The following is a 15563-nucleotide window of genomic DNA, read 5'->3' on the forward strand; positions in this document are numbered from 1 at the left end:
ATCTCAGCTTACTCACGTATATTTGTCGGGCCTCAGGTGATAAGGATTGAGCATAATCGGACAATTTCACGGAAGGATAGTTCGCATTGTTGTCATCAGCCATTGTTCCTCTGGTTCCTCTTGCCAACCAGCGCAGTAATCACGTGACTTCGTGACGTCACTGTTTGTAAACACTGGCGTCTCCCATACACAAATCCACACGGTCTTGCACTCAAAATGGCGACTGCACTCTATTCTTTTGGTTTACACCGCATTTCAACCAATCAAGTGACTCTGGCCTGCCTCCCAGGCCAAAACGGCCAACCGTAGCCGAGACTGACCGATCTGGACCTACCTCATTTCGTCAGTAAATTTTGAGCAAATCACGTCGGTGGAAATGTTTGACTGACAGGGCTTGTAGCCAATGAGCCTGCTGAATAGCAGGATATAAATAGAGCCTCTGCCAGCAGGGTTCTGTGACTTTTCACACCTCGGCTGCAGCCTCTCTGTCTCCCTCCCAGTCTCTCTGTCTGGTACACACTGGAGCTGCTCTGAAGTGCTTTTTTTGAGTTCTTTATGAGTTTTTGGAGTGAAAATAATGTGAAAACGGGCTGAAAAACGAACATATACCATTTTTGCCCAGGGTGTGCAGAGGGTGTATAGAGGGTGTCCAAAATTGACAGCGCCTGGCCATAGCAGTACAAATACATGTGTGAAACACTCATTTCTTGTAGTATTGCTCTGAAATTTTGACCTGAACTATGTAAGACCCTAGGCTGTTGCCTTTTTGTGTTTTCAAGCTCTCACAGTGCTGCCACACTTATTTTCAGGTGTTTTATTAGGGAAAAAATTTAGGCGAAAATAAAATTCATCCTAATTCAATGTGTTCCAACATAAAATACTCCGTGCCAGTAGCACCTAGAGTAATTCTGACTGCACTGGGTGAAAATTCAGGTTGTCAGCTTTCAAAGAAGACCCAAACCATGCCTGTACTCCAAACAGTTAAAGAACAGCATTCAATTTACTTTCCGTACATCTTCAGTAGAAATTTCAGGCAAAAATTGACTGTATTTTATGGGGTTTAAATGTTCTTATAGATAAGTTACACTGAAAAGTAGTCCAAATATTTTTGGCTTCAGTGTTCAATACAAGGAGGTAACTAAATTATGTGTTGAAAAAAAAAATAACAAAAAAGCAACTATATTCATTGTAGAGTCTGACAGGTCGAGAAATATTTGCTCCACTAGACAACAGACATAGTCAGGAGACAGACACTTACACACATACACAAACACAGGTACATTTCTGGAATAAATTAATACATATCAGAACATTGACTATAATGCCGATAGGGATGGCAAACATCAATTATACCAAGAGCAATGGGATATGAACCACAGCCTTGTAATTTTACACACTGCTATGTTTATAAAGTAGAAGTACATTGTAGGCTTGAAAGAAAATTTATAAATCAGTATAATTAAAGTACGCCGGCCCGCGGGCGGGCCGTTTTTACGCTTTTTTTTAAATAGAAGGACACTGCAAACACGATTATACAAACACTATACACACATAGAAAGCTGAGATTCTCATGAATCCGCCGGTATAAACCACTTTCAGATGTGATTACCACAGCGGGTAATATAAACACATTTATCCAACAAACAACAAGTCATGTAAACGTGCACAGCTCACCTGTCGACGCAGTTTGGACGCTCGTTTCTGGTCATAAAAGAAGATAATCCACAAAAACCGGCCAGAACCCAAGCTTAGCCATCCAGAGGAAACAATCCAGTATAATACTTTGGCCAAAACATGTCTCGAAATAAGTAAAAAATCCAGAAAACGATCGGCTCCGTGCGCGTGCACGCGGCGCGTGGTGGCACTGTGCGTTTCATATTCACTGCATCTTTCTATTATAACTTTATCATACACGGTCGTATTCCCTTTGTTCGCGATTCAAAATGGATACTGGACGCTTCTCTACCGCTTCAAACCGAACTTCAACCAATCAGATGACTCGTTTCCGCCTACTTCGGCGATATAGCCAACCATGGCCGAGTCTGACAGATATCGATTACATCACTTGATTGACTTGTTTCTCAGCAAATCACGCCGGAGGAAACGTTAGATTGACAGGCCTGGTAGCCAATGAGCTTGCTGAATGGCTTGAATATAAATCCCGCCTCTGCCAGCGGCTTTATATGATATTTCATTCGTGAGCTCCGGGCTCCACCTGCTGTTTCTCTGTATTCCTCTCAATCTGTGTGTGTGATCGACACTGAAGCCTATCTGAAGTGATTTTTTGAGTTCTTTATGAGTTTTTGGAATGAAAATAATGTGAAAATTAAGTGAAAATGAATTTATACCATTCTGTAGAGAGTGTGCACAGTGTATAAAGATTGTATCCAACATTGACAGGGGCGGAGCATATCAGTACAAATACATGTGTGAAACACTCATTTCTTGTAGTATTGCTCTGAAATTTTGACCTGAACTATGTAAGACCCCAGGCTTTTGCAATATTGTGTTTTCAAGCTCTTTCAGTGCTGCCACACTGATTTTCAGGTGTTTTATTAGGGAAAAATGTAGGCGAGAAAAAAATTCATCCTAATTCAGTGTGTGCCAACATGAAATACTCTGTGCCAGTAGCACCTAGAGTAATTCTGACTGCACTGGGTGAAAATTCAGGTTGTCAGCTTTCAAATGAGACCCCAACCATGCATGTACTCCAAACAGTTCAAGAACAGCATTCAATTTACTTTCTGTAAATCTCAGTAGAAATTTCGGGCGGAAATTGCCTGGACCTTAAAGGGATAACCTTGGATGCATTCCAGGACTGCACCATCCGACCAAGTCCAATCTCTGCTACCTGACATGTAAGTGTGGAGACATAGTATCGTGTCAAGTTGTCCTCCATGTCAAGTTCCTCCTACGAGCTGGATGAGAGCCGTTTTCAGTGGGTAGTTCACTCTGTTGTTGACTTCTGGCCACATCCTTTCAACAATATGATTCTGGAATTTCAACAGAGCAAAAACAAAAAGTTAAATTTACTTTCAGTTATGACTGTCATTACTTGCAGCTAATACTGAAGCCGAATAGGATGGGCAACCGGCAGTCCAGGGGCCGCACACGGCTCATGCCCTCACTTGAAGTGGCCCTCAGATTATTTTTGAAAATTATAAAAATGTGTCCTCTGTGGTGCTGAATCAGTTGTAATGACACACCTGGTCACTACAGTGCATTTCCAACTATCCCTCTTCATCAGTCTTCCCAACTAATGAGGAAGAGATGTTGTGCCATGGATAAGAGCGGAGGAAAGAGAAAACTTGATTGAGATAGTAGTGTGTTCCAGGGTCCAAGTTTTCCATGCCATGCAGCCATTGATAGCCCTCTCTCTCTCTCTCTCTCCCTCTCTCTCCCTCTCTCCCTTTCTCCCTTTCTCCCTCCCTTTTCAGAGTTGTATCTGCAACCTGCAGTCAGATCTGTTCTTTCAAGCTAGGCGCAATGTGTAGAGAATTATGTTTTGGAGTCAGACAAATCACAATGAGTCGTTATTTTTTGTTTATTTCAAACCTTTTCTATCCGGATTTATCAAAAAGGAGTACAACTGTCATACATGCATTTGAGTATGGAATATGCCAAATTACTGTGCACTATATGTTTGGTCAATAAACATATACAAACATAATTAAAACAGCAGTTTTCATATCTGGTTAAGAGTGCAGTCCTATGTGGCCCTCTGTTAATGTCTAAGAAAAATTGTGGCCCCTGCCATTATTTAAGTTGATTCATTTGGTGGTTTTTACACATGGTAAGTAGGATTCCCAAGCAGAAGAAAGACGGGAACTGAACTTAACAGCATGAGCTGCCTTGACACCTGCTGGTCACTTTATATACCTACTTTCAGCACGCCTCTTCGGCCTCTTCTTGGGTGTTTAATTGCCGATAAATAGGCTATCTTTCGCTCATTCAATCAATAAATAGCCTACTTTCGTGCAAACCCTGTACTATGTACACCACTTGCTTTGATTTAGAATTAGGGGAAGTGCAGTGGGGGCAGGCAATACAATGAAAGTCAGTTTGTCTATGCCTGCGAGCGCAAGAGCTTTATTGTGATGGGCAGGGGCTTTATTGTGCACCGGCGGGCTCGGAAGCCCTGCCCACCAATTAAAGGAAATATGGAGTCGTATTTTCATTTTGGGGGTGAAAACGAAAAAACAGCTTGATTTTTTGTTTCTGCTCGTGTCTTTTATAGCCAGAAAACGAAAAAACGGCTTGATTTTTTGTTTCTGCTGGTGTCTTTTATAGCCAGGAAACGGACTGATAAAACGTACCTTGTCCGTACATGGACCCCTAACCCCTAATTGCTCCTAATGGGTCGTGGTTAGCGCCTTGCATGGCAGCTTCCGCCATCAGTGTGTGTGTGTGAATGTGACATATCTTGTAAAGCGCTTTGCAGGTATAGTAACGCGCATTTACCATTTCATCCACTAGATCGTTAATAAAAGCTGTTCTACGCCAAAACTCACCTGCTGACTAAATGAATGAATGAGGAAATCAAACAGCGTGTGTGGCTGAAAGAGGGCGGAGACAGAGAGAAACTCGAGGTTTCCTGAGAAAAACCTGCTGGTTATGACGGTAGACAACTGACCGAGAATTTAAGTTATTTATGTATGGATGAATTTATGTATGTGTGAAACAGGCTAGAATTACCCCTCTGTCTCTAGTTAGAGTTACCTGACCTCGTCATGTGCTGTTGTGTCCTTGGGCAAGAGGGCACTTTACCCGCCTTGCCTCCAGTGCTGCTCTCACACTGGTGTATGAATGCGTGTGAATGTTGGTGGTGGTCGGAGGGGCCGTAGGGGCGGATTGGCAGCCACGCTTCCATCAGTCTGCCCCAGGGCAGCTGTGGCTACAAATGTAGTTTACCAACACCAGAGTCAGAATGTGTGAATGAATAAATAATGGATCCATTGTGAAGCGTTTTGAGTGCCCAAAAAAGTGCTATATAAATCTAATGTATTATTATATATAATTATTATTACCTCGCTTTGTGAAACAGAAAACTCTGAGTTTCCCTAATTTCAGCGTTAAACTCAGAGTTTTCACTAAATCAGTCACGTGAAACGGACCCCAGACTACTCTCTGGTACTCCCTACACTTTCCAAAGGAGATAAAATAAGCCAGGTGAGAGCAGTGTGTGGTCAACGCACATGTCATAAAAAATAACAGTAATTCGTGGGATCTTCAGTTCCTCAGATGCTGGGAGGACATGAAGACTTTTGTGTTCACTCTTGCAGCCTACAGCAGAACTTTGGTGTGCCTTACTTGTGGTTGGGATATTTTATAAACAGCTGTAAAAAGTAAACAGAGCTGGTGAAGTGGCATGCAGCTGCTCAGTGGTTTACTGGGAGCAGTGGGCTGGATGACTGGTTCTGGTGGCAGTGTTGCCAACTTAGCGACTTTCTCGCTAAAGCTAGCGACTTTTCAAAGCTCCTAGCGACTTTTTTTGTCAAAAGCTACTAGCGACAAATCTAGCAACTTTTTCTGCCGTTTTGGAGACTCTGATAGGAAAACTCGGCTCATTCTGCAGTTACTGTTTTCAACAAGCAGCAGGTGCTGCTGTGAGCTCCTCCCCCTCCCAGAGCACTGTCAGTCCAGTAACCCCGCAGCAGTCTCAGTGAGGGGAGGCGGAGACCCACATCACTCCGCGGCCAGACGATAGATGAATCGCGCATGCGCAAAGTCACTACAGATCCCATCCAGACTTACGGAGCCATATAAACGAAAATGTTTCTTCACTGTCATGCTAAAATAAACCACAGCATTTAGCTTCTAGTACAGTAACATATTTTGATTGTTTTATGCTCACTTTTTGGTCTATTCCACAACGTTATTCCTCTCTCCTACAACGTTGATTACAATTACATGCAAATTGGGAAATATGCAAATTAGTTGATGACGTCATTTAGCGACTTCTAGCGACTTTCCTTACTGAGGAGTTGGCAACAGTGTCTGGTGGTCACATTCTCACTAGTCTGAAAAGCTGAGAGGATATCTACTTGTGGAAGAGCTTGAGAAATAGCAAAAGTAAATATTCTCCGCTTTCCTCCAAGTTTATTACAACAAAGAACACAATAAAACGGATTCCACCTTTAAAGCTTATTGAAAAAGTCAAACAGCTCAAGCACACGGGGGCAGCACATTTCTAGAAATCACTGCGGGTCGACGAAGAAGAACAGAACCGTAAAGTGTGTGTTTACTTTGCTTTACGTCCACCGACGGCTGGTTGCCGGTAAAACGGGGCAGGGCTCCTGTTCTCCGTCAAGTAGACAGAATTTGACGAAAATAAGAGCTGATGTCCCTTCAAATTAATAGTTCCGTCCCAGCTCACTACACAGTTCTTTAGCAAGTTTCTACTATCTAGCCTCTAATTTTGAAAGTAATGGCCGGAAGCAGTCCCTGTAACTTCTTGAAATTTTTTCGTGCTCGGGCCACAGTGAAAGCAGAACCAGAACGTTGGGCCGAATTTGGGCCAGAAACGTTAGCTAGCGCAGCGTTTATGTGAGACGAAAACAGCGAAGGAACCTGGAAATAAATACGCATGGATCCCAACCGGATCATCCAGGCTCTGAAGGGAACCATCGACCCGAACCTCCGGATAGCAGCCGAGAATGAGCTCAACCAGGTGGGACAGCTAAAGTTGCTTTGTGTTTGTTTTCCTCACAGAAGGCGGACCGCGGACCGTGGTGGTGCTGGTGGAGGAGGCTAGGGCCTGGTGGAGGTTTAGCCTGGTTAGAGTAGTTTCTGTATAGTTTCTGTGTAGCCTGGTTAGTTTAGTTTCTGTGTAGCCTGGTTCGAGTTGTTTCTCTATAGTTTCTGTGTAGCCTGGTTAGAGTAGGCTTATTCCATCCCAAAACACCAAATATTCAGGAAGGTGTTTGCAGCACCATCTTCAATTTTACTGTGGGTGCTGGCGATGGAAGATGATGATAAAAAAGCTTTGTGTGCAAAATTACAGGCTTATACTCCCAATAATTTTTGAGAAAGTAGGTATGTTTATTCTATTAAATTCAGTAGTTCAGTGGGCACAATTCAGCCCTTCCAAGTTATCTAAAAAATGTGGAAGTTATTTTTCCAACTCTAGTTGTACACACCAGCATAAATATGCACACTATATATGCATAACAGGTAATGTTCAGATTCGTGACTACCAAAAATGGCCTAGTTTGAGGGTAAAATTGAGCATGATGCAGTGATGGCTAGAAGTTGGGACTTTGCATGGCTATAGTAAGGGGATAGATGAGTTTCTGTGCAAATTTGCAGATCTCTACCATATGTGCTACATTGACTTCAGGGTCCTTGAAAATTAGGCACTTTTCATGGGGGGCAATGTTCAGCAGTCCATATCTCTCCAAATAATGTGCTTAGAGGGCTCCCCCTGTATAAGTTATAAGCCAGTCTGATCTAGAGCAATACTTAATGGTGCTAAGACATTAATTTGTAAGATTTCTAGTATTTTTAACACCAAATAATTTATACATTTTGGGCAAGCCCCCCTGCTCTGTAGAGACTTCTCCTGAGTGTGTGTGTTGTTTCTAGGACATCACCAACATGTAGGGAGCTTGGAGAAAAAAATCAAGTGTCTGTGATATCCAGAAGCAGAGATATAAGCATTTTAAAACCTAAACATTCCAGGCGAGGGAATTTTGGCCTGAATTATTAAAATTTGAAAATGCCATAACTCAAAAACTACTGGGAGTAGATGCCAGTAATTTTGCACATAAAGTTTTTTTTTTATCATGATCTCCCACCACTATCTTCCAAAGCCAAATTGAAAATAGTGCTGCAACCCCCATCTGTGAATTCAGACGGAATTAGTCAGTAGTTTCTGTGTAGCCTGGTTAGTGTAGTTTCTGTGTACTAACTTATCTGTGATCGATAATGAATCAAAAATGCACAGATTTGTTCACGTCCTTCAAATGCTCTGTTGTGATTTATTGTATTTTCTTTATGTAGATCAGTAGTGGACCAGACAGTTTTATAGGATTAATGAGATTTACTCACACAGGACTGACACAATGCCACTTAGATTTTTCTTTTCAGCAAATCACTGCCAAATAGTATTAGTTCTATTAAGACTGCCATGTAGAAGTACATACACTGTATCATCTGATGATTACAAACCTGCAGGAGTTGCACCGTTTCAGGTGTTGATAATGGCCTGTATGTGAAACTCAGTTTGTACTGCTGATCAGGGTTCCTCAGAATTTCATCCCTACAATCTGCACAAGAGCTTCAGTTATGTCCACAGCTAAACCTAAATCATACACAACTGAAATAAGAAGGCATGTACAAGCAGATGATTTATTTACACGCACATGCATTTATATTCCGTCTGTACACTTTTCAGTCACAGTCATACAAAGTCTTTGAATTGCTACAAAATCAGTGTCAGTGTTTTCTGGTTGGATCTACAGATGGTTCTGACAAAAATACTTCTGCAAGAAAACCAGTATGTAGCTGTAGTTCTATAGTTAGTGTGTAGCCCTCTACAGGCTTTATGGACATCCAGAGGGACATCCAGAGGGACGGCCTCATCCCTGGGCTCCACTACTGGTTTAGATTCATGTTTTAAGCTGTGCAGCTGTAAACTTTTATAACTATTAACTGCCAGGACACCATCAGGTCTTGAAACGTTTTTAAAACATTTGAATATTGGTCCGTCTCACAATAAGGCCATAAAAGTAATACATATTCTTAACTCTGCAGTATTTTTCCTGCCTGCTAAAAGTGAGAGTAACACAGTGAAGCTTGTTGACTCCTATTGGATAAGCATCGATTTTTAGCAAAATCTTAAATGAACAGATCAATAAAACATTTTTTAAATTGTCTGTTTTATAGCGGTTGCCTGAATCTAAGCACCAGCGTCTCTCACACAGACTCCATTATCACTTTGCATGTCTTTGAGGTTGTTGTCGTTCTGTTGAGGACAATTTTCTGTTGATATTGTCACTTTGACAGTCTGTTCTGTAGAACATAATAGTCTGGCTGCATAATACTATCATTCCCTTATAGGGGAAAAACACTTTGGTTTGTTTGTGTTTCTTTCACTTTTAAAAAACTGAATGTTTAAAAGATGAAGCTTCCAGAAACCTCCAGTTTCACTTTGTTTAAATGGTCTAATTTTAATCTGAGCTTCCTTTCTGTGTTTTAGTCCTACAAGATCATCAACTTTGCTCCCACCCTGCTTCAGATCATCGTGTCAGAGCAGGTGGAGTTTCCTGTTCGCCAGGCAGGTAAGATGATAACCAGTTACAGTCGTGACGTTTTGATGTTGTTTACAGCTTCCATCTCCATTCAGAAGTTCTAGGGTTAATTCTGACCTCACTCTGACTGATGTCCATGATGTAAACCTTTACAGAGAAATCTGTCATTGGTCCTGTATATGACCAAAGGAACCTATAAACCTCAGTCATGTTGGAGGTTTTTACCAGAACTGAGACCTGTGGCCCACGTTAAGTCTGATTGGGTTGAGAAGGGTTTTGTTTTACGACTGCAGGTGTGGGTCAGTCTGTCAGTGTGTCCAAAACCTGAGTGGATCTACAGGACCTGAATGCTCTCATCTCTGACCACATGATACGTGACCGTCACTGTGTTCTGAGATATAATAGAACTCCTTAGTTAAATTTTCTTTGAGCCATATAAATGAATTATTTTTGGTTCAGTTATTTTGAGTTTTATTCACTTGGTTATGTTCTACAACCTTAAATCTGGGCGTGACTGTAATTTTTTGGTACCACTGGTCAAATATTCCATAATAACTTTTGAGTGTATTGTAATTTAAGTTGACTGACAGCAGAGTGCTGTACGACCTCCTGACTCTCTTTTTAAGCTTTAGAAAACCTAGCTGATGATGGGAGACTTCAGCCAATCACAGGGCTTCTCACTCACACCACATCAAAGAGTGTAAAGAGCTATAGAGTGAGCTTCAGGGGTAGGATGTGATGCACATGGGTTGAAAAGAGGGCTCTTTTTCATAAGCATGAGGCTTGAGCCCTGTGTGAAACCAACAATGAATGCTGACTGTTTTATTTTAGTCTGATGAAGTATATGCTCATCTTTGGAGAGATGCTTAGGACAGTTTCCTTTCAAAATCAGTTTTGTGTGTTCTTATTTATTACATTTCAGAGACTGTGGAGCAGCTAATGCAGACACAAATTCAAAGCTAAAGTTTCGTTTTTTTTCTTCCACTAACCTCAGCCTGTGTGTCTGTTAGTTATCTATGAGTGGATTAATGACACCATAAGCTGCTGCTTCATTACAGGTCATATAATTCCAAATGAGCAGCGTATTAGTCCATATCTCACTGTGGCTACTAGAGCCAAGGTCACTGGTTCTTACTTAAAACTTGAAAACACCTCGCAAATACGTAGTTTCATATTTGAAGGTCAGCGATATCCTGAAACAGCTGGATGCAGTAGTTCTTAACACCCTAACCCTAACGCTTTACCAGCAGAAGGAAATGTGCATTTGTTGAGTAGTGACAGATTTAACCATGTTTGGTGATGTAGTCACTACCCAAAATGTATGTAGGATTTGGTTCAAACTACGCTACATGAGTGTGATGAATCAGGCTTCAGTACACACAGTTCATTTATTAGGAGATTTATTCAGTGTTGTTTTGGATCTGTGCTTTAGACTTTTTGACAATAAGAAAATCTTGACTATCAGCAGACTAAACCTTTACATCAAGTCTCTGGTATATACAAATATGTGAATGCAATGTAGAATTATGTGGTGTGTGTGTGTGTTTGTCTAGCGGCTATCTACCTTAAGAACATGGTAAGTCAGTACTGGCAGGACAGGGAGCCGTCTGTGGGAGAGGTTGTGTTTCCTTTCAACATCCATGAAAATGACCGGCAGCAGATCAGAGACCACATCGTGGAGGGAATCATCCGCTGTCCAGAGTCCATACGGTACACCCTAAACTGTGTTCTTCTATTCTTCAAAGCTTAGATTGAAACTTACTTTCTTTAAAGCTTCCAGTGGGTCCCTAAACAATGCATGCTTTTTTCTTTCTGTCTGTAGCGCTCAGCTGACCATGTGTCTGCGAGCCATCATCAAGCATGACTTCCCTGGACGCTGGACCGCCATCGTGGACAAGATTGGCATGTACCTGCAGTCTCAGAACAGTGGCAGCTGGTATGGCAGCCTGCTGGCTCTCTATCAGCTGGTCAAAACATACGAGTAAGTAGCCTCGTCATGTTTGTGTGTTCCACCTCGCTGCTCTGAACATCCTCCTGGGAGCTATCGCCTCACATCAGGACTTCAGGTTGTAAAGGGGCCACCTGCTGCAGATCAGTCCAGTAATCAAAAACCAAACAGAATGTGGTGAAACTGGTAGAAGACTGTAGTTTTCAGCCTCAGTCTTTGCAGGCAGATCCCGTTTACATAAACAGATGAAGTGTGTGAACCATACAGCTTTGTTGAAAGTCATAATATACATGGAAATCTGAGGTAATACCAACTAGCATTAAATCATGCAGTTGCATTTACATTGTTCTTGTACTGTATATGTATTATGTCCATTTAAGCTTGCTAAAAATGCATGCAGTAGTGAACAGGAGTTTACACTTGTTTAGACCTTGTGTATGACAGCAGTCTTTACAGATGTACGTCAGCCTCTATTTACTCATCTATGGTAATCGTTCATTTGGTGTTTTTGTCCAGAATTTGTGCTGCTCAAAGTGCAACTCACACATTTTGCCACCTTAATTTGCACTGCATCACCTACAAACACGGAACACATCAAATAGACAATGGTAGACAAGGCTACTGCCCTACATAGGCGCATTTATTTATTTGATGGTCTTTAAAGCATATTTTGATGCCTTATGCTTGAGTAAAGATTTTAATGCAGTACTTACTTGTGACAGTGTTGATTGACTGATATCGTAACTTTCACTTAAGATCTGAGCACTTTGTCTGCAGCTGTCAGACAGTTAGATTCAAGCAGGAAAGTGTGGCTTTTGAAAATAACCAATCAAAGGAACAGAGTTATCAGCCACAGCCTCACTGTTCTGTGAGTTAGTTTCACAGGTCTGGTCTTCATGTGCCTTTTGACACTGAATGTTAGTAGACAGTGTTCTTTTCTTTGATATGTGTGTGTGTGTGTGTGTGTGTGTGTGTGTGTGTGTGTGTGTGTGTGTGTGTGTGTGTGTGTGTGTGTGTGTGTGTGTGTGTGTTCTTCAGGTACAGGAAGGCAGATGAGAGAGAGCCGTTGCTAGCAGCCATGCAGATCTTCCTGCCCAGGATTCAGCAGCTCATCAGCCAGCTGCTGGTAGATGCTACTATCTTCTCTGTCCTCATCCAGAAGCAGATCCTCAAGATCTTCCATGCTCTTGTCCAGGTGTGTGTGTGGATGAACACATCCAGAAACAGTGACCACAACATTTAAAAATGGAGCAGAACTGGAAGCAGATGTCTGTTGTGTTAGTCCCACTATAAACACTGAACTTGAAACTATCATCTAGTTACTATCTGTGGATTATATGTACAGTTCAGACTGTAGGTATCTTTCCTAGAAGACATTATTTGATTTTCAGGCTATGTGCTTCATCACCTTCAGTTGTGTTTAATGTCTGTGGGTCCAAGCTTTCAAAAAGTCACTGACTGCTAAAGATTTACCACAAAATACTAAATCTGTTAAAGGCAGAATTAGCAACTCCGACCCACTTACTTTTAGTCAGATTCAATCAGTTAAACTAACAGTGATGCCTTACTGCGCCATAAAGATCCATTGCAGAACTTTTCAGGTTGTTGCACGGAGGTTGCTGTTGTTTCCGGCAGTGAATAGGATTTTGAAGACAGTAATGCATAGATCGTGTAGATGGGGTGAAAGCTGTGTGACATGTGGTTTCTACATCCAGTGAGTCAGAGTAGCATTAACCTCTCTGTTGCCCTGCAGTACTCACTGCCTCTACAGCTCATCAACAACACTGTGATGACTCAGTGGATGGAGATCCTGAGAGCCATAATGGACCGAGATGTTCCTGCTGTAAGACACGGACACGGACACGGACACACACACACACACGGACACACGGACACACACACACACACACACACACACACACACGGACACACACACACACACACACACACGGACACACGGACACACACATACATGGACAGACAGACACACAGACTAGTGATCGACCGATATGGGTTTTTCAGGTCTGATTATTGGTAGTTAGAGGAGGCCGATAAGCGATATTTGGAGCCAATATTCATTTGCAGTAAAATTGTAAAAATCGACATAAAAATTTTGAATTATGCAACCACTGAACTTTGTTTAAATACCTAAAACATGTTTATTTAATGTATGAACACACTTGACCTAAAATAGCAGAAAAAATACAAAGTCCAAGTAGGAAAAAGGTAGATTTTTTTTTTTTTTACTGTGGACACCATTAACATGTGTAATGAATCCTTTTCAGAACTTACGTATAATGTAAATATAAATTGTTTATGTCATAAAGTAATGTGCAAATTTAGAAGTCAACACAGTTATATACAAATATTTGCACTAAAATGCAGGAATTTTTAGGTGCTTTTGCACAACTATTTACAAAATCATCAGGAATCACAATAAAATTTTACATAAATGAATTTGTGCCACTCCAAAAAAGATTTTTTCTGTCCACCACAGTCTCTGCAATGGCAAAAACAATGGAACAGGCTTTAGGACCATAGGAAGAATCTGGAGTCCTGGTGTTCTCCAGTGCTAGAACATATTCATTGTCATTATTATTATTTATAGTAGTAGTATTATATTACATCTGAAACAAAATCTCCATTTTCTGTGCATCTTGTGTCTGTGTCTGGGAGAGAGAGTGATCTGTGGCCAAAGCCAGTGAAGGTCGTGCTGCTCTCTGAGCGGAGATGAGAGCTGCTCTCCCAAGGAGTTTTAACTGTCCCGACTTCAAACAGTGATAGAAAGTTCCAAATCCACACTTTGGCCATCTCTCCTCTGTGTATTTCTAAAATATTCCACTCTCTTACTAGTAGCACAGAGTCTCTGTCCCCCAGTAGCTCCTAGTCAGAGCGTCTCTGTCCTCCAGTAGCTCCCAGTCAGAGTGTCTCTGTCCCCCAGTAGCTCCCAGTCAGAGCGTCTCTGTCCTCCAGTAGCTCCCAGTGACACACTAAACGCGCTCGCCTAAAGTTAGCTCAAAAGTGCAGTGTTTATTATTGATCATAACTCTGGTTTTTTTGGCCAATCGAAACGATTCTAAAACTGGTAGAAATTTCAAAATCCGCACTTTCGACACAAATTTAAAGGGAGACTCGTCGACGCTTCATCTTCCTGATTTGTTCAGTTACGCAGCTGCGCAACGCGTCATTTGGCTTCTGAGGGTAATTCACAGGGAGGTAATACCAGTTAGCAGAGTTGCTGCTAATGTTTACTCCGCTTTTATGTTATTCTGTTGCTCATTGACTTTCAGAAAAGTTTTCTGCATTTACCATCGACACGTGTTTTCTCTCTGGAGCTTCTCCACACAAGAAAACTTTCCCTCTCAGTGGTGTGCGTGAGGACAGCTTCCACTTCAGAGGTTCTGCTTCTACTGCTTAACCAATCCGAGGTGGATCGAGCTGGAGACCGAAGGCAGGAGAGAGAGAGACACAGCTGCATCTGAGCTGAAATTACCGGTTTTAAATTGATTTGTTGATATTGGCCCGTCGGATTAAAAAAACGACGATGCTGATAATCGACAAATTTCCAAATTTCGCGACCGATAACAGCCCGACCATAATCGGTCGACCACTAACAGAGACACACACCGACACACACACACACAGACACACGTAAATTCACAAATATTCTTTGCATTTAAGAGTCCTCCTAAGTTTTAGTGCAGCAGCACAAAGACTAAAAGAAGGGATGATCAGTGAAATTAAAGAGATTTAAAGTAGACATTGCCTCAGCATATTGTCCACTTGCTGAGTCTGGTCATCACCATCAACTCTCTTGTTTTTGACTGCTTTTAGAGACAGTTACACTCACTCAGTTGATGCTATATTTTTAGAAACTGCGGTAGTGGAGACAGAGATTCAGTCATTGTAAGTTCAGCACAGCATCATCTCAGTTTTCCTGACAGGAGTGTGCCACTGTAGGTTCACAGATTTTTTCACAAAGCTGTTCCAGTACATGTTTTGTCATTTTTTTAATATATTAGTGAGTGAAAGTAGGATGTTACAGAACAGTGATTTTCTAGACTAAGTGTGCAAACATAAATTATAAAGAACGACATACATTTTTAGGGTGAGCAGTGAGTAGATGTGGCCCAGAGCTTCAGGTCTGTGATATTAATTTCAACTTCAATGGAGTTGAGCCTTTGATAACAGTAAAACTACAGAATATAGGGTGATATTGTTATGTACAAAATGGCCTAAAATCCTGTCTCAATTGGTATTAAAATAAAGGTAGTGTCTACGGATACGGGTCCGCATCCGTAGCCCACAGGCTACGGGTACGGCACTTTTCATTTGCCAGACAGATACGGACCCGTACGCGAGTC

General features: G+C 41.6%; 1 protein-coding gene across 10 annotated transcripts in view; it reads left to right on the forward strand.

The window, feature by feature from the left end:
* Nucleotides 1–6441: 6441 nt before the first annotated feature.
* The window catches only part of ipo8 (importin 8), a 62665-nt gene continuing 53543 nt past the window's right edge, over nt 6442–15563 (forward strand). For 5 of the 10 annotated variants that reach the window (XR_007940789.1, XM_051945307.1, XM_051945312.1 and 2 more), the window contains exons 1-6: nt 6444–6670; nt 9200–9281; nt 10805–10961; nt 11074–11232; nt 12238–12394; nt 12953–13042. Coding sequence is in view for 4 of the 10 variants with exons in the window: in XM_051945307.1 (XP_051801267.1) it covers nt 6587–6670; nt 9200–9281; nt 10805–10961; nt 11074–11232; nt 12238–12394; nt 12953–13042 (729 nt within the window). In the remaining 6 variants the exon portion in view is untranslated. Of the gene's footprint in view, nt 6671–9199; nt 9282–10804; nt 10962–11073; nt 11233–12237; nt 12395–12952; nt 13043–15563 lie in introns of all 10 variants that reach the window. The other 5 variants (XR_007940791.1, XR_007940795.1, XR_007940790.1 and 2 more) reach the window with 2 other exon arrangements.

The sequence above is a fragment of the Acanthochromis polyacanthus genome, chromosome 1, assembly GCF_021347895.1.
Source record: "Acanthochromis polyacanthus isolate Apoly-LR-REF ecotype Palm Island chromosome 1, KAUST_Apoly_ChrSc, whole genome shotgun sequence".
NCBI classification, from domain to species: Eukaryota; Metazoa; Chordata; class Actinopteri; family Pomacentridae; genus Acanthochromis; species Acanthochromis polyacanthus.